At 44.4% G+C, this 27397-nt stretch overlaps 1 protein-coding gene across 1 annotated transcript; it reads right to left on the bottom strand.

The window, feature by feature from the left end:
* Positions 1–1922: 1922 nt before the first annotated feature.
* Positions 1923–5635, bottom strand: LOC138843293 (neutrophil antibiotic peptide NP-5-like). The gene is made up of 3 exons (XM_070047101.2): positions 5563–5635; positions 3014–3198; positions 1923–2437 (listed from the first exon to the last, which is right to left on the bottom strand). The coding sequence occupies exons 2-3, from the start codon at positions 3183–3185 to the stop codon at positions 2322–2324; spliced, it is 288 nt and encodes a 95-aa protein (XP_069903202.1). The 5' UTR covers positions 3186–3198; positions 5563–5635; the 3' UTR covers positions 1923–2321.
* Positions 5636–27397: the final 21762 nt, after the last annotated feature.

Genomic DNA, 27397 nt, shown 5'->3' with positions numbered 1-27397 from the left:
GTATAAGGAAACAATGTCTCATAAAGAAAATCATTAAAATGTGTAGTATGTGAAATTGTTTCAAATTTTACAGAGACTAATAAAGAAAAAATAAAGGATTGTATTCACCAGGAGGAACATGGTGTAATTTGATGTAGGGAAACCAGAACAGCTCTCTATGTCAGGGTGAGTGTGTGCAAGAGACCTGGGAACTAGAGAAGTGACCCAGATGCACTCTGGGTTCAGCACAGGTGCCCTGAGATGGGTTCCACAAACCCAGTGGACAGCTAAGGAACAATACAAAGAGCAGAACTTCATTTCAGTGGCAGTTAGAGGAATTTGAAACAAACTTCCTAGACCTCAACCCCAAATCGCGGTGTTTGAGCTTAACCTGGTACACAAGGGGAAGAACACAGTTCTGTGTCCAAACTGCAGGCAGAGACTCTGACCCCCTTGAGCCTGGGTTGTGAGTCCCCAGCATGGCGGGTCTCAGTGGGGTGCCTGGACCCCTGCACTTGCCTCCTGGTACAGACACAGCTGGGACTGGGACCCATGCCAATGTTAAAACAGAGTGGCATGGACAGGATCTGTTTCCTTCCCTGGGTTCTATGCACGTGTTGTTGGTGCTGGTGGTCAGAACAGTGTTTGGGACCCTCGGGTTGTCTAGTGTCTTTCTCTGCACAGGATAGTCCCTCTTCCGTGGGAGGACTTTGGAGGCCTTGTGCCAGTGATCACCCCAATAAGGGCTGTCATTGAGAACTGACATAACGATTTCCAAACATGTGCACTAGGATCACCCACCAAAACTACCAGGTCCAGCATAGACATAAGTGGTGAGAGCACACACTGGACCCCTCCCAGGGGCCAGTGCTCACATCCTGACAGGAACACCTGCTGAGGTTCAAGGGCCAATGGGTATCAGAGGGAGGGAATATGAGGCTCACGTCCTACCCTATCAGGTCTCAGAGTGGTCCTTTAAGGACCCTGTGCTTTTCCATGAATGCGACTTCTCAGAAGGGAAGAGGAAGAAAGGCTCAGGAGGGACACAAGTCTCACACGTGGTCTGTGCACTGTGGTGAGCAACAGTTGGGACAGAGCAGCAGGGGGCGCTATGGTTGTCCCAGAGCAATGACGCCTGCTTGACCAGACCTGGATTCCCACCCTCACTCACTCGTGTGCTTGGTGTTTGGTATCAGAACCTCAGTTCCCTGCAGCTTCACAGGGAACAAGTTCGCACAGAGCACTTTCCCTTCACTTTCCTGGATGCCCATCTGAAGCTGTATTTTTAGACACCATCAAGTTCCCAGAAGCATACATTAACTCAAAAGGAGACACATCTCAAAGTACCCAAAGAATGGAGAGTGTGCATTTTGTGTGTGAAAACCAACTTTTTATGGACACAGTCCAGCTTTTGCAACTGCACATGTGTTACTGAGTTTATCTCTTTGTGGTGCTCCTACTTACTAGGTCTTTGTTAAAAGTCCATTTGAATCTGAACTCAAGTCATTTCAAAGAAGCTGGTAAAATCAAGAACCTCAGGGATTTATATATATATATATATATATATATTTTTTGACAGGCAGTGAGAGAGAGACGGAGAGAAAGGTCTTCCTTCTGTTGGTTCACCCCCCAAAATGGACACTACAGCTGGTGCTGGGCCGATCTGAAGCCAGGAGCCAGGTGCTTCCTCCTGGTCTCCCATGCCTGTACAGGGCCCAAGGACTTGGGCCATCCTCCACTGCCCTCCCAGGCCACAGCAGAGGGCTGGACTGGAAGAGGAGCAACCAGGACAGAATCTGTCGCCCCAACCGGGACTAGAACCCGGGTACCGGCGCCACAGGCGGAGGATTAGCCTACTGAGCCGTGGCGCTAGCCTGGGGACTTGTCTAGGTCTTTTCAATAGAAATCCTACAACCTGGATAAGAGGATGGTGGTTTTTCATGAAGGATAGCTGGTAACAATTGCTCAATCATACACATGGGAAATGTCTTTGGGAGTGGAGCTTATTTGAATGAAGGCAGTGGGAAGAGGAAATAACGTCTGTAGAGAGATGAGAACCACGTTGGGGTTTTCTGATCACTTTTTGCCTGAAGTCTGAGTTCAAATAAATCCAACCTGTACCCTGGAGCCAGTGTCTTATGTAAAATGGTTTATGATTTTAGAGCTTGCTCTTCCAAGAGCCATTACTAACATAGAGAGGAGCATCAAGGGCAACAGCACTGAATATTCACTATAAGCTCTTTTTTTGGGTAGGAAAGGAAAGGACGTGGCACAGGAGTCATAACATTTCCCCTCGAGATCTCAAGCAAATAAGGAACTCTTTTCTTCTCTGTTTTTGATGTTCAGCGGCGGCAGCAAAGTGAGAGGCGGATTCCACTCTTTGTGCAGTACCCCGCGAAAAGTTCCCCAGACTCACAAAGGTATCGTCTGCAAACACACATGGCCCTTGCCTTTGCACCTGTGGACACAGAGGGAGCATCAGGCATTGAGCATTGAGCATAGAGTCAGTCAGGGTGGCAAAGGGCAACCTGCAGAATCTTGCTGTGTGTCTAGTGTGTTCATTAGGTTGGCTGCAGAGTAGCAATTAGCATGGACAGTCCCTCCAATAAGAACAATTACACACAGCAAGTGCTGGTCACACAGAACCTGAGACCCATTCACATGCCTTCACTTCTATGTGCTGTGCCCTCATCACACCTGCACTTCAGCACAGCCTTGCTCCTGGCTCCAGTTTCTAAACTTTCTATTATAAAGGGTTCAAATTCTCTTTACAATGAATTCTACACATTTAGATACAGAAACAAATACTGTGAATCTGTCTGTCCATGTGCTAAACCTGCAGAATAACACGCACATCTCTCCCATTCAATAGTCTGTGCAGAAAGTGTCAGATTCATTTGGACTTCAGTGTTCTATTTACAGTGGAGAAAATCTGGGGTCTGGGAGGTTACGTAACATCATCTACTTGCTCGCCCAGACTCCTGGAGTCTCCTCCCCTGGAGTCTCTGCAGCTCTGCTATGCTGCATCTCTCACCCAAAACTTCAAGAGGGGAGGTTTCATCCTGTTTAATGTAGACGGCCACGTCCAGATCCTGTGCCCGGGGCTGTTGCTGGTCCACACCGTCATCAGCCATCCCTGAGTGGAGCTCAGCCTGGGCCTGCAGGGTCACCAAGAGAATGGCAGCAAGCAGAGCGAGGGTCCTCATGGCTGGGAGGCACCTGCAGGAGGGGAGAGCAGGGTGTGGGTGTGGGGTGAGGAGTCAGCCTGTGTTCACAGGTCTGTTAGGGGAGCCTCGGAGACGAAGCCTGCATGAGGGAAGGTGTGCGCTGATCTGCAGGGTGAGGGCTGCTGTCCTCTAGGTCCCATGATGCTCCTCTCTCTGGCAGCTGCACCGTATCACAGGTGTGGTCGCTCACTGCCTTTCTTGGCTGACACTAATAATTAGAAGGGGAACCTGTCATCTATTCCTGTTTCTGTTGTTTGAATATTTACCTTTTCAAATTCAAGATGGAAAAGAAGCAGTGCTTCCATTCACTAAGATGAGGGAACAAATGGTCCTCTCTCTGCAGATGGGCCCTGCTGCTCTGGGGGTCTGAGCTCTCAGCCCAGACTTGCACCCCAGTGAGAAGAGAGGTGGTCACTGCTGTGTTAGGGCTTGGCCATTGCTGTGAAGGAGGACTTTCAGGTTAAAGAGGTGAGGAGGCTCCTGCTGGCCAGAGTGTGTAGAGGGTACCAGCACAATATTTAATCTAAGGTTACAAGCATTTTTCCCACTTTTATTTTTATTCTTGAGTGATAATTTATTTTGTGCATATCTAAAGTGTGTCCCAATCAGATGACTTCACATATTTATACAACTAGATCCTCATCTCAAATCATATTTTAAAAATTTACTTAACGAACACTGGAGGCCTGAGACCATAGGCCTACTAGACAACCTCAGTGAGTTGAAGCTGTTGACCTGGATTTGGACAATGATTCCTTGGCAATGGTCCTAGCAGTGAAGTTAAATTGACGAATAGGATTGTGAAGCTTCTGTGGAGCAAAGGAATAATCAGCAGAGTGAGAAGCAAACCAGGAAACAACTGGAAATATCTGCAAACCATTCAAGGATAAGGCTAACAACCAAAATATGGAAACAACTAAGTAAAACTCAATAACGAAAAACATATGACCTGATTGTAAGTAGGCAACAAGGGTCAGACATTTGGTCCAGTGTTTAAGATTTCGGTTGGGAATCCAGTATCCCACACTGAAGAGCCGAATTTTGAGATCCACTTACCCTGATTACAGGCTCCTGTCACTCAAACCCCAGGAAGCCATAGATGATGGTTTAAGTGTTCTGGGTCCAAGATACCCATATGAGAGACTTAGAATGAGTTCACAACTCCAGTCCTCAGCCTAGCCCAATGCCAGCATTTCATGGCTTTTGATGAGTGATGATTGGTTGGGAGGGTTTCTCTCTCTCTCTCTCTCTCTCTCTCTCATAAATAATTATATAAAAAAGTATTTTAGTGGACCAAGTATCTCAGTATACATCTTTTAAAGTAAAAGAATGTGGGGCCAGCATTGTGGCATAGTGTGTTGTTTCTGCCTCTCACACCAGTGTCCCATATGGGTGCAAGTTTGTATCCCAGTTGCTACATTTCTGATCCACCTCTCTGATAATGGCTTGGGAAAGCAGTGGAAGATGTTCTAAGTGCTTGAGACCATGCACCCACATGGGAGACCTGCAAGAAACTCCTGGTTCCAGACTTTGGGAAGGCCCAGCTCTGGTCACTGCAGCCTTTTGGGAAGTGAACCAGCAAATGGAAGACCGCTGTCAGTCTCCCTCTCCCTGTCTGCAACTCTGCCTCTCAAATAAATAAAATCTTTAAAAATAAATAAATAAATAATGAAGGCCCGAAGAAGGTATTATGATCTTCAATGGAAACATTGATTGCACGTGTTCTTTTTTTAAAAAAGATTTTGTTTATTTGTTTGAATGAATTATAGAGAGACAGAGGCAGAGAGAGAGAAAGAGAGATATAGATAGAGGGAGAGAGAGAGAGAGAAAGAGATAGATGGAGAGAGAGATATTCTATCTGCTGGATGACTCTCAATGTCCTCAATGACTGGAGCTGCGCTGATCTGAAGACTTGCTAATCTGAAGCCAGGAGTCAGGAGCTTCTTCTGGGTCTCCCATGTGGTACAGGGGTCCAAGGACTTGAGCTGTCTTCAACTGCTTTCCTAAACCATAGCAGAGAGCTGGATCAGAAGAGGAGCAGCCAGGACTTAAACTGCCACTCATGAGATGCTGGCAATGCAGGTAGCAGCTTTACCTGCTACGCCACAGTGGCAGCCTGCAGCATGTGTTTGTATGAACAAATCATTTCAAGCTTCTCTATTAACTTGCTTTCCAATTTCTCTTTTAACTCACCAGCAGTCCCCAGCAGCCACCACAGGCCCAGACAGAAGAGGCCCCAGCAGGGAGTCCACATGCGTGGGTTCCTCCAGGGCAAACTCATTTTAAGGAGTCAGACTGAAGCTGGGCTGCAATGGCACATCCAAAAAGTGAGGGTCAAGAGCTCTTCAGTACTTACAGATCCTCAGGCTATGTGGGATGAGCAGAGAGGGGCAGGCAGCAGTCGCTGATCCTAGCCAACTGGGGCAACAGCCACTACACACATGGAGCACAGGACTTCTATTTAAGGATGTCCTGGGTGAGATGTCCTAATTTCTCAGGATTACTTCCTATTGGGCAATTCAAACAACTCTGGGGCAAGGACATTTGGGCAGTTTGATTTGAAGCTGGGGTAAAACAGGGCTTAGCAGAGAACTTCGCATCTGCCTTGGTCAGTCTTTCCCAGGCCCAGGCAGCAATCGCTATTGCTTCTTCAGTATTCCTAGCACAACTGATTCTGCAATGCCTAGGCCATTGCCCGGGATGAATCTCTTAGAGCTAAGAACTATAACGGTCTGCTGGAGCCCCTTGACCTATTGGGTAGGAGGTTAGATATTAGCCCACTTGTAGGAGAAGGGCCTGAGAGAGCGCAACCAGCAACTGCAGAAGCTTACTTTGGAAACAGCCCAGCATCTACAGTTCAAAGTCCTGTCCAGATCCTGGTAACTTTCCAGCTTTCCCCAAGGAGAATTCTCTCTTCTGAGGACCAGCTAGATCACCTGGCCTGATAACACTGAGCAATAAAACCATTATCTCTTTCTTTCAAGGCAGGCACCCCAGGGAAGCTCCTCTGCCCCAGTCCAGGAGAGCTCCCCAAACTGGGAAAGGAATTTCCTAATTTATACTCAGCAAACCCTTTATCCTGGAGGAGGAAGTGGAGAGGTAAAGAGAAATGGCAGACATGGACCGGACCCTTCCCTTATAAATCTCAGTTTGAAAAAGACAGCGCATGCTCAGCTTTCTCAGCTTTCCACTGAGCAGCCTGCCTGGCCTGCCAGGTGCATTCCCTCCATTTAACCACCTAACCTCACTTCCCCCTGTTTGAGTGACTGTGCACTCTCTCTGTCCCTTCCATTCTGATGGATGCCCTGTCCCCAGTAAAACCTTACTATTTTGCTCTCTTCTCATGCCTGAATTCTTTCTTGCATGAAGACAAGAACCCCACCCAACTCCTCTCTCGATACAGACTTACACTTTATAGTGTATTCCTTGTTAGGGGAACTCGGTTGAAAATTCCAGTTTCCCATCAGCCTCACCAGGACCTAGATTCTACCCATGAATGTGAATCAAATCTGGGAAGTTGGGGATATTGGTGAACACCTGGGTATATTGTACCTGGGTATATTGAATAGATCATGACCACAGCAATGGCACCAAAGGTGTTGTCTCATCAGTCAAATTGGTTATGAGACTGCTCACTCCATCTTCTGCACAAAAGATAGAAACTCAGGATGACTCTGGTCTTTATGGAAGTTGGGAGGTATCATCTGTGGATTGGCAGTAACTCCTGAGAAATAAAGTGTCCCCCTCCAAACCAAGGAGACTTGAGGTGTCTCAAGGCTAGTAACAGGGGTGGCTGTGCTGGATCTCTGGGGTAAGCTCTTATGCCAGGGGGACAGTAAATTTATGCCATGTGGTGGACTCAGCAAATTCAGCCTTAGAGGAAGTGGACATAGTCTCAGCCCAGCAAATAGGCAAATTGGGGGATTTTGGGTGCAGCAAGAATCAGGTGATGTTGTTAGGCTCTAGGGATTTAGTGGTCACCTGTAGAGACCTGGTGAAAGTGTGTGAAGGTACAAGAAGTCGTGTTGTGTGCATATGGGGAAGCCCCCATGGTTATGGTAACCACCAATAGACAACAGAAGCTGTAATGGGCACAGCCTCTTTGCACACAGCAGTACTCACTGAAACCCAAAGGTGTTTCTCCACCAGGCAAGAGAGAGGGACACTGTGGGTAGCAAGTCCAGTTTTGCGATTTGACCTTGTGTTTTCCGTGCGGTGGGATTAGAGTTAATTAGGCTGCAAAGAAGGTAATTAGGATCTCAGGAAAGAACCAATCTCTTATCATCTGTGAGGGATGTAGAAGCATCATGGCAAGGGGAAGAGGTACCATGCATGAGTTAGTGGCTTGCCAAGGTACATCTGCTTGGCACCAGCAAGAACAGGTAATTCATTGTGAAGTCAAAGTGAGATTCATTGATGTCCCGGGTTGCAATGAGACCATTATTTCCCTTAACGACTTTCTGGGCTGAGCACTGTGGTCTGAGATGTTGTCATATACACCAACAACCTCGTGGGTTAAATTGGTTTCATCAGAAGCAGTGGCACCCAAGTACGGGTCACTTTCTCAAATGGAAAGCTGTGATGTGCTCCGGGTTGAGCATTATGATGACTGATGTGCTGAGTTTCACAAATGATGAGCTGGGACACAAAACTTCCTCAGAACAGCATCCCCAAATAGCTCTCAGTCAGCACCTTTTATTATACTCGGGGTTTACACAGCAATTCAGCAATCAGGGTTCTACATCTTCATTAATCCTAGCAAAGGAAAAACAGGCAGGTGAGCAAACCATCTTGAGACTCCAGTGTCAAAGTCAGGCTAGCCTTTAGATCAGTGTTTCTTATTTTTATTCTGCTAAAGTTGCCTGAAATAGTTTGTTCATTCTAATTTCCAGATTAATAAGTAACTCTTATTTCTGCTGCTGCACCATGGAGCAGGAAGGTATGCCTTCACTGAGAGTTTTGGCAGAAACTGCCACAGCCATGCCTCATGTTCAGCATATTGTGGTCTCACTGAAGACCCTTTTGCAGTCTTTCCCCTACATCTAATCCTTTTTTATTTGTTTTTGAAGGACCAGGAAATCCCAAGCAACCAGAGCAGAAATACCAGAGAGAGTGCATGGTCCAAACAAGCAAGCCAACAGGATAATGATAAAACGCCTTAGGAAAGACAGCATCTAAACTAACCAAGAGCCTTTAAGATGCCATCATTTTGGGGAAATATTCATGTTTTATACATCTGGTTGAGTTTTATTAATTCATTTTTGAATCAGATTAGAAATATCAATAATATTAAAACAATAAAAAGTAGGAAACATTTGACAACCAATGATATTCCTTAAGCAACAGGTAATCAGTAGCAGCTCTATTTTGTAGCACCGCTTCCCACTCCTGGCTTAATTCTGTGTTAATATATAAGAAAGCAGTGGCTGCATCAGTAGCAGTCTTTGATAATATACAGTCAAGCTGCCCCAGTTCTTTATGAACTCCCAGAACCATTCCAGGGACAGGCAGGATTGAAGGCAGCCATAACCACTGCAGTAGACATACTCATTAAATCAAGAGAATCAACACAGTTGGGGGACAAAAAATATGTACCTTTTGCCTGCTTCAGCAGTTTTGGTAAAGGAGGAAATTTTTGGCACAACTTGGCCCACACAGCACAGTCCTGAGAATGAAGGAGGCAAAGCTTGAATAATTTCCAAAGAAAAGACCATTCTAATAGGAGTTGAACAGAGCTATTAAATTAGGCAAATGAATTATTTTTATGCAGAGAAAAAGGAAAGTGACAATAAAGAGACTGGGCCCTTTACTTTACCCAGCTTATCCATTAATTGAATGAGGGGGTATCCAGAGGTTTTTGAAGAGCCCAAACTTACAAAGTTATTGGCAAGAATCTAAGAGGTGGAAATTCCCTCTCATGTAAAAGGGAGTCTGATTAAGTACAGAATGGGCTAAATGTAACCATAGCTTGCCTCGGGTGATTAACAACAGAGATGGTTTAAACGGATCTGGACCATGATGTTTACAGATTATAAAAATAGAGGGGTATGAAGTGGTCTCCCAAGGAAAATTTTGCAATATAGTGTCCTCCATCATCAGGACCAGCTTGCATGGTGCTGACTGTGAGACCTTGATTTCCAAAGGACTATGAAAGATCGGTAAGATTGCACCAGTTATCCCCCAAATCAACAAGCTGACCATCTTTATACTACAAAACTATTAGGGGCACAGATCAGGACAAGCCCAAATCCAGTGCAGCATCAGGTGGTCACCCTCAGATAAGAGAAAGCAGACATTCGTAGTTAACAAGCAATCAACGGACACTTATCCATGATGGGTGTAGGGAGAAAAACTAGTAAGCAACACAGTAACAGTAAAGAATTATGAGTCAATTGAGCAAAAATGGCAATCAGCAATGTCTCTGGAGTTTCTTCTTGATCTTCCTGGAGCAGCCGTTAGCTATCACACAGGGTGAGGACTTGCTATCTCCCCAGGTGACTGTCCGTCTGCTGGAACATCTCTGTCTTCACCGAGGGAGTGGAGATTCCTGAGGTTCCTCTGGTATCACAGAGAGCAATAGTGCGAGAGTGTGAAGCTGCAGGGCTGACTTTGACTGAAGTTAGGGAATTGGATCCTGAAGACCTTTCCAAGCCATCATTAAGGAAAAGCTGATGAGAGGGTGTGCACACCTGGCAGGAATCCATGAAGCACCTGTAGGAGATAAAACAGAAGCATACCCTGTCCCCCAGGTTGTGAGAGGTTCAGGGCCTTTTCAGTTAGGATCAGGAGGTTCTTTGTAATAAACTAATGACTTTGGTCCTTCACACATAGAAGGAAAGTGCTTCTGTGCTGGGGTTTCACGGTCTTGCTCTTGAAGCAAGGTCTCCACCACAAGTAACATTTCTTTAGAAAGGCACCATTGTTCACTCCATACTGGCTCTCCAGGCAGCCAAGTTAGATGTAAGGCTGTGTGGGGGTTGGTTTGGTGGAGGGCCCTATTATAAATTCCTGTGGATGGTAGCTTGGACTTGTTGTAATAAGTCCCTACTCCAAATGGGAAAGGGATTAGGAAGAACATAAAGACAAATATGGGCAGCAAGATGTTGGGCTCCAGATCATAAAAAACCTGTGAAGTATTACTTTGTAGAGCCTGAGAATTACCACCAGTTCCCCACAAGGGGTCAGCAGGGACCAAGGGCCAAGAGGCAGGCCATTGTATTAGGGGAATTATGGAGATGTCCTCTCCAGTATCCAGTAATCCTGATAACTCTTTACTGTTAATTTGTGAAGTCATTTTAGGCCAATCATCAGAAATAGAGGTAATGGTGGCAATCAGGGTAGATCTAAAGTCCTTATCTTAGTTAGAGATTGAGAGATATGGGAGAACAAGAAAGTGAGGAACAGAAGTTTGTACTGGGAGTGGGAGTTCTTGAGGTAAATTGGATCAGACTCGTACATAAATAATTCTGGTATAATCAGCATCAACAACTCCAGAAATCACACAAATTCCTTTTTTGTAGGCATGAGATTGGGGGAGAACTAATCCTACAGAACTCAAAGGCAACAGACCTGTTGGTTGAGTAGGGACTTTGCAGATAGTCTCAGATATTTGTAGGGAAATAGGCTCTTGTAAATATAAGTCTGCTCTGGCACTGCAGGCTGTAGCATTAAAGGATTGTTGGAAGATTGTTGGCGGGGTTGAACCACAGGAGGGCTTTGTTTTTGAGCAGACACAACTTCTGTTGAGCTGTGGCTGGGGTTGGCCTGTTTTGGAGGTGCCTGATGTATTGGAATGACACTGATTAGCCCAAAGATAACCTTTTTGACATTTAGGACACTTTTCTGAGGTGTGAGCTTTAGCCTTAGGTGTGGATCGGCAATCTCACTTAAAATGTCCAGCTTTACCACAACCAAAACATTTTTCCTCAGGGCCCCTAAGGGCTGTGGCCAAAAAATTAGTTTTATGAGTTGTGCCTACCTTTAACATAATTTAATTTTTCCTGCCAAAGTTGTTCCAGGTTTGGAGGCAAATGCTTTCAAAACATTCTTACATTCTTGATTTGCATTTTCATAAGCCATTTGTTTTAACAAAACTTGAGTGGATTCCTCATGATCACACTGGCATCCAATACCTTTTGTAATTTATCTATAAAGAACATATGACTTTACGTGGGATCTTGTTTGATAGCATAAAAGGAATAGAAGTGTCCTGAATGTCAGAAATCTTTATGCACACTTATCAGGGATGGAGTGTTCCACTTGTTTAAGTAAATAATACAATACTGCCCTATGTTTTCTTTGCACAAAGGACAGGGAATTCTCCATATTAATGACCCACCAGGATCCTGAAGAGATGAGCAACCAGTCTGTATCCCTTGCTGGGTGAGGTGAGCTGTCCCTTATTCTAATGTTCTCTGTTTGGGGGGCACTTCTTGGATTCCAAAAATGATGAGCTGGAACACAGAAGCCTTCCTCAGAAGATTGTGGCCCAATAGCTCTCAGTCAGCTCCTTTTATTAAACTCTATTATTTTATTAGCAATACAGTAATCAGGGATCTACATCTTCATAATCATAGCAAAGGAGTAACAGGCAGGTGAGCGAAACTTCTTGTGATTTCAAGGTAAATGTTAGGTTATCCTCTAAGATCAGTGTTTCAAATATAATTTTGGTACCTCATGATTTATCCAGCTAAAGTTGCCTGAAACTGATTTGTTCATTCTAGTTCCCAGATTAATAAGTAACACTCTTAATTCTGCTGCTGCACCCCGGAACAGGAAGGTATGCCTTCACTGAAAGTGCTTTGGCCGATACTGCTGTAACAGGTCCTAATGTTCAGGAGACTATGGTCTCACTGAAGGCCCTTTTGTAAACTTTTCCCTACATGATGAAAATCTGTGAGATACACTGGGGAGCAGAAACACTTATACTGGTGCTGTTGGAGAAAGGTAAAATGTGTGTTGTTTTAAGCCAGTGTGTTTTGTGGTGGTTAATTACACACCAGTAGGCAACCATGGCATTTCCACAGCCTTGGGGAGGAGTCAAAATATGACATCTTTTATATGTAAAGTTCAGCTTATCCATAATATTCATAATATGAGACTGATCTTCTCACTTTATTTCCAAAGTACATAAAAGGTCATTGCACAGTTAATGTACTTATGATACTGGAGGAGTTGCATGACAGGTGAAGAGCCTTCTACTCATTGTTACTCCAAATTTCTCTAATGGGAATGCAGGGGCACTAAATGGTCCATTCCTCTGCTTCAGGACACATTCAAAGGTGGCATGTAACTGAGAGTTTATTGGAACCTTGGGGAAAGAAATAAATATTTTCTCCAGGTCATGTGGCTACTATTCCTACTATATAGGGATACCATTGATTAACTTCACTATCTCATGAGAAGAGTTCTAAGAAAACCCAAGAAATAGCAGAGACAAGACGATGTGGACAATACTTTGACTCATCCTTTGAATTCTTGGGTCAAGTTCTTTGTGAAGCCTTAACTTTCATAGATGTGGGAGGCAAATGTGCTGCCTCAGTGGGACAGTTTCTGAAATTTGAATTCAAGATCCAAACTACTAGGTAAGGTAAACATCTGAAATGCCAAACTCATGGACCGTGACAACAAGACACTGCACTGTTTGAGGGGAGGATGTTGAGAACAGATTACAGATGTTCTGGTGTGGCCTGGCCTCAGACTGCACAGGAGATTGTGATGGTCAGCCAGGGTGAGAACCACCTGCTGCTGCTGCTTAGCAGGGAGGAGGCAGAGTGAGGTGAGAAGGCTGCGAGGACAGTGGTTGAGCTTATGGAAAAGGATGGAGGACGTTAGTGGGGGGTTGGTCAATGTGATTAGGCAACCTGTTTTCTGATTTGCATTCACTGAAACTAGATTCTTAACAGTAGATATACAGTGCATGCACATCCCAGTGAAGAGGTTTGCATCACGCGTGAGGCTGAGTAGGTTCCCTGGTTGTAGGAGCCTCTCCTCACACATCTTCTCACCATCTCTGTGCTTGAGGTTTGTATCTGTAATTGTAATTTGTATTGTAATTTGTATTGTAATTGTATCTGTAATTGTAGCAGCGACAAGCAATGTGATGATTCCTTCCTGCATGGAGAGTAGACAAAACGTTCCTGCTCTCATATGCCCCCTTCCCTTTATCTGATAGACACCTGTGTACTGACCTACACTTACCTCTCTGTGACCCTTTATCTCTTGCAACATGGCTCCCTCACATCTGATGGTGTTAATACTGACTCCGTCTTACTTCTGCCCTTAGAGAATTCTTTTGCCCAAGAGTCTGCTCTATCCCTTCTATTAATCTATCCATGTTTTCTTTTCCATTTTTCTTAAATTTTGGATTAACATGAGAAGTTTTATATTTTATTATGTATAGCACAATATTTCCACAATTAAATACAGTGTACACCAATCATGAGAAGCTACTACCCCATCCATGTTTTGACTATATCTACCCACCTTTTCTTGTAGAACACCAGGAGCAATTACCTTCACCCAGCTATATTTTAGTATCCATTACCAATCTCAATCCAACTGCTACCATTCTCGGCCTCCACAAATCACTACTTTATATTCATATCATATACATGTATATATACACTTACCATTACAACAGAAACCACGCATATCTTTCTGGATCTGCCTGATTTCACATAACAATGATCTCCATCCTATAGGTTTTGTTGAAATTATAAGGATTTCATTATTTTTTAAAATTTATAAGTAATATTGTTATGTCTCATTAGAAAATTCAACACTTTTGTAACAAAAATGTATTCTTATATCACTATGTGGAGTTGAAAAAATGAATTCATTGGCTGAAACTTAAGTTCTTGATCATCTATTATGTTAGTGACATAAACAGTACATACATATAAAGTTGAATAAAACGTGGGCATATAATCTAGCAGGGGGACAGTATTCACATAAAGCAAGGAGTTCCAATGCTCTAATGGAGATGGCTTTAAATTCTATACAGAAAGCTGAAGAAGAGAGGAGAGGTGACCACCACAAGGAGCATGGTGCAATTTAAAGTAGGGAGATCAGGGCATACCTTATGGTAAAAGTAAATTGTCTCAGAGGTCTTGGAGCTGGACCTGCCGGACTCAGAGTTCAATGCATATGTTGTGAAACGGAGTCAGTATGCTTCAATGGTCATCTCAGGAACACTACAGAGTAGAAAGAAAACACCACTCAAACAGGGAGTCCTTTGAAGTCACAGGAACCCAGACAGCTCCATGACTTTCACACATACCATTCAGGTATGGGCAGGGACAGTTGTTTTGTCAGAACCACTGGGTTGCCTTGACCACTGTGAGGTCTGCGCTGTGGATTCCAGCCATGATGTGTCTCCCATCCCATGAGGTGGGTGTCTTTATGGCATTTTGTTAAAAAAGTCAGATTTTAGATTCTGGAATTTGGATCTGTGAGAATTTCAACTCAGACACAAATGAAGCAGTGAGGAAGAGCAGGAAGCTTGCTTGAAGGACTTTATTTGGGATGAGGAATGGAATTGAAGACATGGTACAGGAATAACGTGAGTTCCCTTGTACAAATCATGGCAAAATGAGGTCTTGTTAATCCCTGAGAGTGAAGATGAGCAGTACCAGCAGAACCTGAAGGGGACATCAGCAGCTTTACAGGCTGAAAGTCCTGTTCTCCTAAAGGACAATATCCTATACTGCAATGACAGGTGAGACCATCAGTGACCATCAGGGACAGAGAAAGCATCTGGTATTGAGTTCTAGGGTCAGTGGAGAGTGAGGAGGAGTATCCTGGAAAGGTCATCCTCAGCACTGGGCATATTTGTCATGGGCTACCCTGCAGTCAGAGCACTCACAGCCCCACACAGGAGGGTAAGCATTGGACACATGCAGGCTGGCAGACTTGCTCTCACCATGCCCTTTAGCAGGTGCTCCTGCCCCAGCTCACACACACATTCACACACACACTCACACACATCTAAACTCAACCTAAGTCCCATGCCCGTTTCTAAGGGCTCTCCTACCAGACAAGGTTAAACAAGCTCCCTGTAACTAATTACATGTTTTATTATGGAAGAAATTTGTCGGTAGCTATCTGTAATCAAAACAGTGATTTAGAGAATCCCTAGTGATCAGCCTTTCTCCCTTAGCTCTCCTTGGTTCTCATTATTCAATTTACAGAAGAGAAAGCAAGGCCTTGAGAGGTAATTCAAGTCACCAAAGAGAGGCAGACAGTCCCTGACCCAATGTCTGATCCTGTCTCAGTCCTTCCTCCCTAGAAACTGTAGCTCTGGCCTGGTGAAACCTCTCACCTGAGAATCTGAGAGCAGAGATTACAGACCTGCAAAGAAGCTGTTCACTCTCTGCCCTGCTACCCTGGTCAGAGGCCATGTTAGCCAGGAGAATGGCAGTGAGGAGGGCAAGGAGAACAGGAGAATGGCTGGGAGTCCCCTGGAGGCTGCGGGAACAGGAGCTAGAGTGTGTGAGCAGCAGGGGTCATCCTGCATTTGTGGGTCTGTTAGGGTAGGCTCAGGGACAGAGGCTGCAGCTGAGCAGGTGTGCGTGGGTAGGGAGGGTGAGTACTGGTGTTTCATACAAGGTCACTACTGTTCTTCTGTTTTCACTACTTCCTTTATAACATGAGTGTTTGTGTGAATGAAGGGTCTGTGCTTACTTCCAGTTGATAATCGTGAAGTGGATACGTCTGTATTTTCCTTACAGCTGGAACACATACTTTCTCATGTTCAAAAAATAAGTGAAAGTGTGCTCACTGAGTAAGCTCAGGAACAGCTTTTTTATTTTGGCAGAGGGCCCTGCCACTCTCTGGAGGTTAGGTCCTAGGGTAGACGTAGGCCTCTGTGGAGACGAAAGCTAATTCTGTGCAGGGCTGAGGGCGTTACCTTTCTGATGGAGGGTGAGAGGGTCCCTGTTGGGATGAGTCTGGGGTGGACAATGACTTTATCATCTATAATGGAGATGAGCTCAGTGGGCACTAGGAAAACGATTGGTCTAAGGCTATGAGATTGCTTACTTTTCTTGATTTGTTGAACTATGAGTGACAATTTAATATCTTCCTGTGTATATAAAGTGTACAATGTAATGATGCTTATCTCATACTTTTTCTAAAAGCTACTCCAACACTTGAAGGCATCAAACTGTTAGGAGAAAACAAAGTGAGCCCTGCCATGAGCACTGTCATCCCAGTGACTGTGAGTGCACTCACAGCTGTGCCCTTAGACACAGCAGCAGAGGCTTGACAGTGTGGGAATCAAATCAGCTCCAGGAGTCAACCCAGCCGGTCACAAGTGAAGAAGCAAAGAGCGTCACAACATGGGAAGTGGGGAGGACCAGTTTCACAGTTGGTATGATATCTTTAATGCTCACTTTCTTTTTTTATTAAATATTTTATATATTTATTTCACAGGTAGAGTTACAGACAGTGAGAACTGAATTTTGATGTAAAATAGAGAAAGTCTTCCTTTGTTTGTTCGCTCCCCAAATGGCAACAATGGTTGGAGCTACACTGATCTGAAGCCATGAGCCAGGTGCCTCTTCCTGGTCTCCCTTGTGGCTATAGGGGCCGAAGCACCTGGGCCATCCTCCACTGATTTCCCAGGCCACAGCAGAGAGCTGGACTGGAAGAGCTGCAACCACGACTAGAACCGGCACCCATATAGGATGCTGGCGCTGCAGGTGGAGGATTAACTTATTATGCTTCGGCGCCTGCCCCCGTGCTCACTTTCTAGTAAAATTTAAAAGTATATTTAAAAATCGGAATTTAAAACTAATATAAAAGAAGAAATAGGGCAGCATTAACTTCCCACAAGGACAAACGTATGTTAGATTTAATAGATTGCATATTCAAACTACTCATGACATGCATGCAAGGTCATGTTAAAAGAATGAAAGGAAATCACTGCTGAAGACCTAAGGGATCTCTGATGACACTATCTCCTTAAGTGCAGAACATCAAATAAACAGAAATTATGGAAAAATGTGAAGATATTGAACTGAAAAATACGGGTGAATGAAAGAATTTACTGTAGGACATCAGTAGAATGGGAGAACTGGTAGGGGAAAGAATGAGAAACCTGAGGATACAGGTATGGATTTATGTAAACAAAGAATAAGGGAAGAAAAAGAATAAAGCCCAGAGAAAATGGGGGGGGGGTACCACAAAGCACACTGGCTGTGTGTAATAGAGTCCAGAGGACCGGGGACCACAGAGCACTCACAGATGGACACACAGAGAACTTGATGTAAAGCCAGGCCAGGGTGGGCCCGAAAAGGACATTTAGAGCAGATCAGGTGGCTTCTGGGGGAGCCTGGCCGTGGGGCTGCCCAGAGGCTTCCAAGGCAGGACAAGTGTGAGAGCCTCCCTGTGATGCTGAGTAACCAGGAGGAGGGAGAGCTCAGGGGGAGGCCTGGAAGGACAGGAATGAGATTAGACACCTGGAGCTCTGGACTGGGTATTCAGACAGGGGAAATTGCAGGTATGGAGGGTGCAGGGTGTGGCTATGGTGTAGGAGCTGGGGCAAAGGGAAGGGACAACACTGTCCCCAAGAAAACCGAGGAGCATTGTGGGGTGAGGGGAGCCATGTGAAGGTCAGTTCCTTTTCCATGATCTGTAAGTTTTTAAAATGAGTCATGGGATATTGATGGCAGTGCGGGGAAAAAACCTGGAAGCCTAGAAAGAGAAAAATGACTGTTTTTAAAAATCCCCTCCTTTCTGGTTCTGGTAGTCAGCAGAGTTTGAACATCAAAAAAGCCAGGGGCTACTATTGTGAAAGCATTGCACCAGACTCTTTTTGGAAAGAGTAGGGAAGACTTCTTCAGGACTGTTGCCATGGGGTCAAGATTTGCAACAGGAAGAGGAGTTGAACTGAATTTTAAGCAAACAGCAGGAGAGTTTCTAAGCTCTGGATCAGTTGGTGGGAAGTTCTCCAGGGGGGTTAGTGGGGAGGTTGACAAAGGTGATTACACCATCTGCGTTCCTTACTTTGCACTAACTGCAGTGGGATTCTAACTGCCCCCAGAAACAGGTGTGTTATGTCCTCGGGCAATTACATCTTCAAGGGATAGCTCTTTATGGCTTATTCTTCATCTCCCTGTCTTAGCACATGAGCAGCTGATTTAAAGCATAACGTGTCTTGTTAGGTGTTCACCTGATGCATCGTGTCTGTGTGGCTCCCACTGATAAGATTTATGCCATATGTGAGGCTGAGAAGGTGCCCAGGTTGGTAGAGACTCTCTCGCATCTTCCCACCATGTCCATCATGGGGTTTGCACAAGTCATTGCCAGTCTGGGCTGTAGCAGCCACAGGCTAATGTGATGCACCCTGTGTCCTTTTCCATACACAGTAGACAGAGGTGTCTCATTCCCATTTGTCCCTTTCTGTTTATCTGGTAAATGAATCTGACTATATCTGCTTAAATTGGTTTTACTCTGTGTCTTTCCACATCACTTCCTGTAATTAGCACCTGACACTGGATTTCTCTTTCCTGTATTCCACTGTCTGCCTAAAATTCTGCCCCGAATCTTATTTTAATCTATTGAAGTTTTCAGTATCTAGTGTTTTAGCTTCAGATCTCCATGAACTGTTCTTGCTACTCCAAGACATAATGTTCCCCACCTACTTTCTAATTCCTAATGCTTCTTGAAGTTAGATTTTAAAAATTATCTTGTATATATCAGTTTGCATTCATTTAAATCAATTGTTTTTATTGCTACACTGTCATATTCTCTGGATAAACAGAGTTTCTGAACTCCACAATTCATATTTAGTCTATGAGGTGGAACAATAATGATGTGTTTTCCTGTTCTATGAGAACCTGCTTGCCTTGGGCAGCTGTCTAGGCCCTGGATACAATGATCAACAAAATCTGAACCTTACATTCTATAGAAGGGAAAGAAATGTCACAGCAAGTATACAAATAATATGTACTGAGTGGGATATAATTTGATTTTCTATAGTGAGAAAGAAAGCAAGAATGGGGAATAGCGAACACCATGGAGGAAGCAGTTGTAACTTAAAATATAGACATCTGGACAGTTGTCTAACAAGGGAAAATTTCAGTTGAGACCTGGCGCTGTGGGAGCAGTGGGGCTCTAGGTTTAGTGCAGACACTTGCAGATGGAGTTGGACTATATTGGTGGACATTTCAGGAATATGACAGAGAGCTGTAAAATCACCAAAAGTCAAGTCCTTTGCAGTTACAGGAACTATATAGCTCACTGAGTTTCATATCCTGAGTCCCCAGCTATGACCTTGTTGTATACACGGGAGAGGAACCAGGACAGTATCTTTGTCAGACTCACAGCTCCCTGAACTCCCAGGGATCTGGGCTGTGAATTCTCAGCCTTGGAGGGTCTCAGAGTCGTGCCTGGACCCCTATGCTTGCCCCCTCAGACACCTGTACCCTCAGTCTGGGACTATGACTCAGCTCAAGGTCAGAAAGGAGTGGACATGGAGGAGACCTGTTCCTTTCCCTGGGAACCTTGGCATTGGTTGTTGATTCTGGTGGTCCCACCAGTGTCTGTGCAGATCAGACTGTTTTAGTCAAGGTGGTGAACACCCCTAGTAGAAACACTGTCCTTTTCTCTGCACACTGTAGCCTCTCCTTTACTCTCAGAGGAGGTGTGCCAATCTACCAGTGACCAACTCAGTAAGAGTAGCCATGGAAATAACTGACACATTCTTTTTCCAGACAAGTGTAGTGGCATCACAGACTGGGACTACTTGACCCAGAATGCATTTAAGGAGTCTGAAGCTCTTGCTGCACTCCTCACCAGGACTTTGTGGCTATGTTGCACTGACACAGGGGAGAGTGACCAAGAATCAGTGGGTATGCAGGAGAGGGAAGGAGAGGCCATGCAGGAAGCAGACTCACATCCCAACCAACAGGTGTCAGACTGGCCCTGGGGGTCACTGTGTTTGTCAGTGAGCATGACCTATAGTAAGATAAGAGGGAGCAAAATAATGACTTTAAGAATAAAAGCAACATTCAGACACAAATTGACAAATAAATCCCTTTTCACGACTTGTTTGGACATAGGAGAATGTAATAGATAAGTGGAACTTAAGGAACAATTCTTGGAAGAATTGGCATGGAGGGGAAAAGAATAATTTCTTGGTGAATCTTGTAAGAAAAAATAACCATATTAGGCAGACATAAAAAAGAATGACAATTACAAGTTAATGGGTAGACTAGTGATCATTAAGTGAAGTAAGCTCAACCCAGCAAGACAAACACTGCATGTTTTCTCTCATATGTGGGTTTGAAATACATATATTTTATATGAACTTAAAATACTCAAGAGCAGGGTCTGGGAAGGGAGTAAGCTGAGCTGATATTAGCTAATGGGAACCACACTGCAAGTGAGTGACAATAATGTGTTCTGGTGGTCCACAGTGCAGGAAGGGAGCCTTAGTAACTTACTGAATGGTGCACTAAAAGTGAAAAGCTGAATTGTTGCATGGGTATATTTAAACATGTTTTTGAAAAGACTTATTTATTATTTGAAAGCCACAGTTACACATAGAGTGAGTGAGTGAGAGAGAGAGAGAGAGAGAGAGAGAGAGGGATCTTCCATCCATTGATTTATTCCCAAATGGTCACAAGTGCCAGGGCTGTGACAGGATGAGACAAGGAGCCAAGACACCATCTGGTCTCTGATGTCAGTGGCAGGGGCTCAAGTACTCAGGTCATCTTTCACTGCTTTCCCAGGCACACTAGAAGAGAGCTGGATCTGAAGCCAAGCAGCTAGGACTTGACCCAGTATTCTCATGGGATATGACTTCCTAGGCTGTGGCTTAACTCACTGTGCCATAACACTAGTCCTTTGTGTCATCCCAAAGTTGAAAAATTCTAAGTAAAAGCATGGTAAATCAGGGATAGTCTGGAGTAGAACTGTCCAATGTGTTGTATTGAATTTAATAATCGAGGAATTCCAGTCCATATGTTTTAACATTTGCAAGGAATGAGTACACATGTATCAGACTGCTGCTTAGCTGTCTCAATAGCTGCTATCGTTCATAAGTTGTGCTGCCTGAAAGTGGTGGGCTTTGATCTGGTCTCCTGCACCTGTGGCACTACCCTGATCAGTTTGCTTAGTGGCCTCTTGCAGGAGTAAGTCAATACCACTGTGAACTCAAAGCCACATTAACTGCTGTAATGGTTTTCCTTCAACACTGAGGCTTGGCCACATCCTACACAAAGGTCAAGACCAGGACATCATTGTAACATTTCTGAGTAGCATCTGGTGTTCAGCAGAACACAGGATTCCCTTCAATCCTGACCATTAGGCCTCCAGCCACTTTGTGGCAGACCCACTGTATATTGAATGGGAACCCCTGCCTTTGGGAGACAACTTGCACCCTGTTGGTTCCTGTTGCTAAGGCTCATTTGTGTTCACACTTTGGATACATTATTGGACCTCCACCACGATCCAGCTACTGTTGGCCCCAGAGGCCATCTCCCAGGCCATGCCCCTATTCCTAGCATGTTTGAAGATCTGTGTGGAGCCCCTCCCCACTGTTCATTATGCCTCCTGGAGCCTATGGTCTAAACATGATCCATGAAGCCACCTATGGCTTCCAGACACATGGACTGCAGGTGGCCAGGCTCACTATCCCCAAAGAAAAGCAGGTGTTCCCTCTACATAAGCCCTCATTGACACCACTCATAGGGTATGCTCCTGGGCCATCATGCAGCCAGCTGACATTCCTGAGCTGGGCCACAGACTTCAGAGGCAGAGTACACCAGGCTAGGACTGAAAGAGTTTCAATGAAAATGCATTTAACCACAATACAGTTATCATGAAATGTGTTGGGCTCCAAACATATGTGTTTACTCTCACAGTTCCCTGGCCAGGAACACTCAGATTGGCATCTTACCTGTCGTCTGTCAGAGAAGTGAAGGGCAATTTAAGCCCAATTCACTTCGCCTCTTTTTCTTCTGCATTTGTATTTTTCACTCCTGGTAACATTTCTTTCCTGATCAGTTGGTTTGCAAGACTAATGGGCTTTTGACCTTAATGAGGCTTCAGATTTCAGGCCAGTTGTATAAGAAGTGACTTAAGAGGGCAAGCGCTGTGGCACTCTAGGTTAATCCTCCGCCTGCAGACCCAGCATCCCATATGGGCGCTGGGTTCTAGTCCTGGTTGCTCCCCTTCCAGTCCAGCTCTCTGCTGTGGCCTGGGAAGGCAGCGGAGGATAACCCAAGTGCTTGGGTCCCTGCACCTGCATGGGAGACCAGGAGGAGTCACCTGGCTCCAGGCTTTGGATCTGTGTAGCTCTGGCCATTGTGGCCATTTAGGAGTGAATCAACAGAAAGAAGACCTTTCTCTCTGTCTCTCTCTCTCTAATTATACTTGTCAAAAAAATAAATAAAAATCTTTAAAAAAGTAATTTGGAAAACATTATGCTGAGTGAAATAAGCCAATCCCAAAGGGACAAATACCACAACTAACTGAGCACCAAAAAGGAAACCTGTTAAAGTGAAATGAACACTAGGAGAAATGGTGACTTGATCAGCCCTCACCCTGACTGTTGACTAGCAACTTAATATGTTATCCCTCTTAGTAGTTTTTTTTTTTTTTTGTTCTACTTAATACTTTTGGTTGAATACTGTAATCAATACACAATTTTTCTTAAGTGCTGAAACAAAACTGAAAAGTGATCACTGTTAAATATAAGAGTGGGAATAAGAGAGGGAAGAGATGTGCAATTCGGGACATGTTCAAGCTGACTTACTTCAAACGGTAGAGTTAGAAACATACCAGGGGATTCCAATTCAATCCCATCAAGGTGGCATGTACCAATGCCATCTCACTAGTCCCAGTGATCAATTTCTGTTCACAATTGATCATAATGATAGGACTAAGAACCAAAGGGATCACATAAACAAGAATAGTGTCTGCAAATACTAGCTGATAGAATCAAAAAGGGAGAGAAGGATCCAACATGGGAAGTGAGATACACAGCAGACCCATAGAATGGCAGATGTCCTGAACAGCACTCTGGCCTCAGAATCAGCCCTTAAGGCATGCAGATCTGGCTGAAAAGCCCAGGAGAGTATTCCAGGCATGGAAAGCCAAGACACTCTGGGGAAAAAAAAAAAACCTAAATGAAAGATCTCTGCGAGAGAGATCCCAGTGGAAAGAACAGCTCATCAAAGAAGGAGGTACCTTTCTCTGAAGGGAGGAGAGAACTTCCACTTTGACCATGGCCTTGTCTAAAAATTATCAGAGTCGGTGAACTCAGGGGGCTTCCATAGCCTTGGCAGCTCTTGACAAGAGCCTAGGGTGATTACTGATGCCATAAACAAGAGTGTCAATTTGTTAAGTCAACAACAGGAGTCACTGTGCACTTACTCCTCATGTAGGATCTTTGTCCTTAGTGTGCTGTACATTGAGATTTAATGCTATAACTAGTACTCAAACAGTATTTTTCACTTTATGTTTCTGTGTGGGAGCAAACTGTTGAAATCTTTACTTAATGTATGCTAAACTGATCTTTTGTTTATAAAGAGAATTGAAAATGAATCTTGATGTGAATGGAAGGGGAGAGGGAGCGGGAAAGGGGAGGGTTGCAGGTGGGAGCGATGTTATGGGGGGCGAAGCCATTGTAATCCATAAGCTGTACTTTGGAAATTTATATTCATTCAGTAAAATTAAAAAAAAAGTGACTTGATGCACATTTTTTCCCCAATGGGAAAAACATAATAGATAATGTTTGGCTGAACAAATAAAGTCTTTCATATAAGTTTGTCCTTGTTAAATAGAGATAACTTCATTCCATGGCATGGAAGGGAGATTTTTATCTGCACTAACAGGTTAATCACTAACTACTTGTACATACTGGGGCATTCATATACTCCATTGTTCAAAGAACTGAAGGAAATCGTCTTTAATGAAATAATAGAAACCATGATGACAATATCTCATTGAATTGATAACATTGAATAACCACATCAAAATCAGGGTTAACATGAAATTAATGATTGGAAAATACAATGGAATGAAAGAAATTGCTGTAAGGAATCAGTAGTATATGGGAAGTGGCAGAGGAAAGAATGAGCAGCTGGAGGATACAGAGATGGGTATTATGCAATCCAAAGAACGAGGGAAAATGAAAATTAAAAGTACAATGAAGCCCCAAAAAAAGTCAGGCACCACAAAGCACACTAGCAAAGGTGTAATGGTGTCCAGAGAACAGGGGAGCAATAACCACCCATAGAAGGACACACAGAGAACTTGATGTAAAGCCAGGGCAGGGTTGCATAGAAAAGGACATTTAGAGCAGACGGGAGGGCTTCTGGTGATCCTGGCCTGGGAACTTCCCAGGGTCTTCTAAGGCAGGGACACGTGTGAGAGCCTCCTTGTGATGCTGAGTATCCAGGAAAGAGGCCTGGAAGGAGAGGAGTGACGTTTGGGACCAGGAACTCTGGACTGGGTACTCAGAAGGGGGTAAATTACAGATGGTGGAAAGGGTTAGGGTGAGAATCTGGGGTGGGAGCTGGAGCAAAGAGAAAGAGGGCAACTGTCCCCAGGAATGTCGAAGTCCTGAGAGTTTTATAAGTTGAGCTGCAGCCATGTGAGGATTTTTCCAAGATCTGAAAGGTTTTTTTTTTATTTTAAAATTTTTTATTGGCCCTGGGTTTTCATTGCAAAGAGGGAAAAAAAAACAAAAAAAACCAGAAGCCCAGAAAGACAAAAAGAACTGTTTTTAAAAACCCCTTCATTCTAGTCTGGTTGTCAGCAGATTCTGAACAACAATGCCTGGTCTGCTATTGTCATACATTACACCAAAGACCAGGGAAGACTTCTTCAGGACTGTTGCCATGGAAGACAAGATATTGCAACAGGAAGAGGAGTTGAACTGAACTCTTTTGAAGCAAACCACAAAGGGGTTTAAATCCTGAACAGATCTATGGGAAGTTCCCCAGGAGGTTAGTGGACAGGTTGGTAAAGGTGATTGCACCATCTGTGTTCCCTAATTTGCAGTAACTGAAGTGAGACTCCTAACTGCTCACAGAGACAGAGGTGCTATGTCCTTGAGCAACTGAGTCTTCACTGGATGTGTCCTTGTGGCTTGTTCTTCATTTCCCTCTCTTAGCACATGAGCAGCTGATCTAAGCTAAAACTTGTCTTATAGGGTGTTCAGTAGATACACAGTGTGTGTGCATCCAACTAATGAGATTTAAGTCTTATGTGAGGCTGAGCATGTGCCTTATTACTGAAGCTTTGGTCACATCTTTCAACCATGTCTGCTCTCTGGTTTGCACCTGTCATTCCCCAGCCTGGATTGTAGCAGCCGCAAGCAAATGTGATGTCTCTGTGCTCCTTCACCAACACACAGTAGACAGAAATGTCTCATGCCCCATTTTTCGCTTTATCTGACAGATGATTCTGACCACATCTGCTTAAATTGATTTTACCCTTGTGTCTTGCAACATCACTTCCTGACACTGTATTTCTCTTTCATTCCATTCTCTCTGCCTAAAATTCTTCTCTACCTCCTTTTTTTTAAAAAAAAAAAGATTTATTTATTTACTTGAGAGACAGAGTTACAGACAGAGAGGGGGAAAGAGAGCAGGAGAGAAAGATAGATAGATAGAGAGAGAGAGAGAGAGAGAGAGAGAGAGGTCTTCCACTGGTTTACTCCCCAAATGGCTGCAAGTGGCCAGAGCTGAGCTGATCCAAAGCCAGGAGCCAGGAGTTTCTTCCAGGTCTCCCATGCAAGCACTTGGGTCATCTTTTACTGGTTTCCCAGGCCTAGCAGAGAGCTGGATCAGAAGAGGAGCATCTGGGACTCAAACTGGTGCCCATTTGGGATGCTGGCACCGCAGGCAGAGGCTTAGCACACTATGCCACAATGTCAGCCCCTCTCTCTTCTTTTAATTAGTTGACATTTTCAACACTTGTTGTGTTTAAGTTTCAGATCTCCATGAAACTGTTCCTGACACCAACAAGCTGTAACATTCTCTGCCCTATTTTCTATTCCCAATTCTTTAATGATTTAAATCATTTTGAAAGATTCCCTGTCACAATATCTGGATAAATGGACTGATTGAACTCTAAGTTTCAGATTCATCCTGTGAAGACAGCAAAAATAATGTATTTTTAAACATTTATTTGAAAGAGTTACAGAGAGAGAGAAAGAAAGTGAAAGAGAGAGAGAGATCGAGAGAGAGAGATCGAGAGAAAGAGAGAGAGATCTTCTGTCTGCTGGTTCACTTCCCAGATGGCCACAGTAGCCAGGGTTGAGCCAGACCAAAGGCAGGAACAGGAGCAAGGAGCTTCATTCTGGTCTTGCATGTGGGTGGCAGGGGCACAAACACTTGTGTCATCTTCCATTGCTGTTCCTCGCCCATCAGCAGGGAGTTGGATGGGAAGTGGAGCAGCTGGGACTCCAAGTGGTGCCCATATGGGCTTCTGGCATTTCAGGCAGTGGCCTTGCCTGCTATGCCACAATGCCTGGTCCAATAATATATTTTTATTTCATGTGAACACCTACTTGTCTCAGGCACTTATCTAGGCCCTGGGGTACAAAGACCACCAAAGGTGAATCTTACTTTTCTAGTGAAGGGAGACAAAAGTCTATTATGTACAGATTGTGAGATAATTTGGTTTTCTATAAAGAAACAAGAAAGAAAAGTACAGGGTTAGGTCACCATGGTGAAGATGTTGCAATTTAAAAAGAGGGAGATCTGGACAGTTCTCAAACAAGGTCAAGTTTTAGCTGAGACCTGGAGCTGTGGGAGCCAGTTGCCTCTGTGTTCAGTGCATATGCTCCATGATGGAGTTGGTCTGTTCCAGTGGACATATCAAGTACACAACAGCTAGTAGTTTAAAAGCACAAACAACTTTAAGTATTTTGCAGTTACAGGAACTGAGAGACCTATGACTTTGCTGTGTACACAGGAGAGGAACTGGGACCACATCTTCATCAGACCCACAGACTCACTCTGAAATCCCTGGGATTTAGGCTGTGAATCCCTGGCCATGGAGTGTCTCAGCGGGGTGCCTTGTCCCCCCCCCCCCCGAGCTGGCCTCCTCAGACACACCCTCAGTCTGGGTCTGTGATCTACATCAGAGTCAGATGGAGTGGACATGGGGGAGACCTGGTCCCTTCTCTGGAGGCCTCAGCATGTGTTTCTGGTGCTGGTGGTCACACC

Source organism: Oryctolagus cuniculus, chromosome 8 (genome assembly GCF_051225735.1).
Source record: "Oryctolagus cuniculus isolate XC-2025 breed Fujian yellow rabbit chromosome 8, ASM5122573v1, whole genome shotgun sequence".
NCBI classification, from domain to species: domain Eukaryota; kingdom Metazoa; phylum Chordata; class Mammalia; order Lagomorpha; family Leporidae; genus Oryctolagus; species Oryctolagus cuniculus.
Note: the sequence above shows the minus strand (reverse complement) of the source record. Positions and strands in the feature narration are given on the sequence as shown.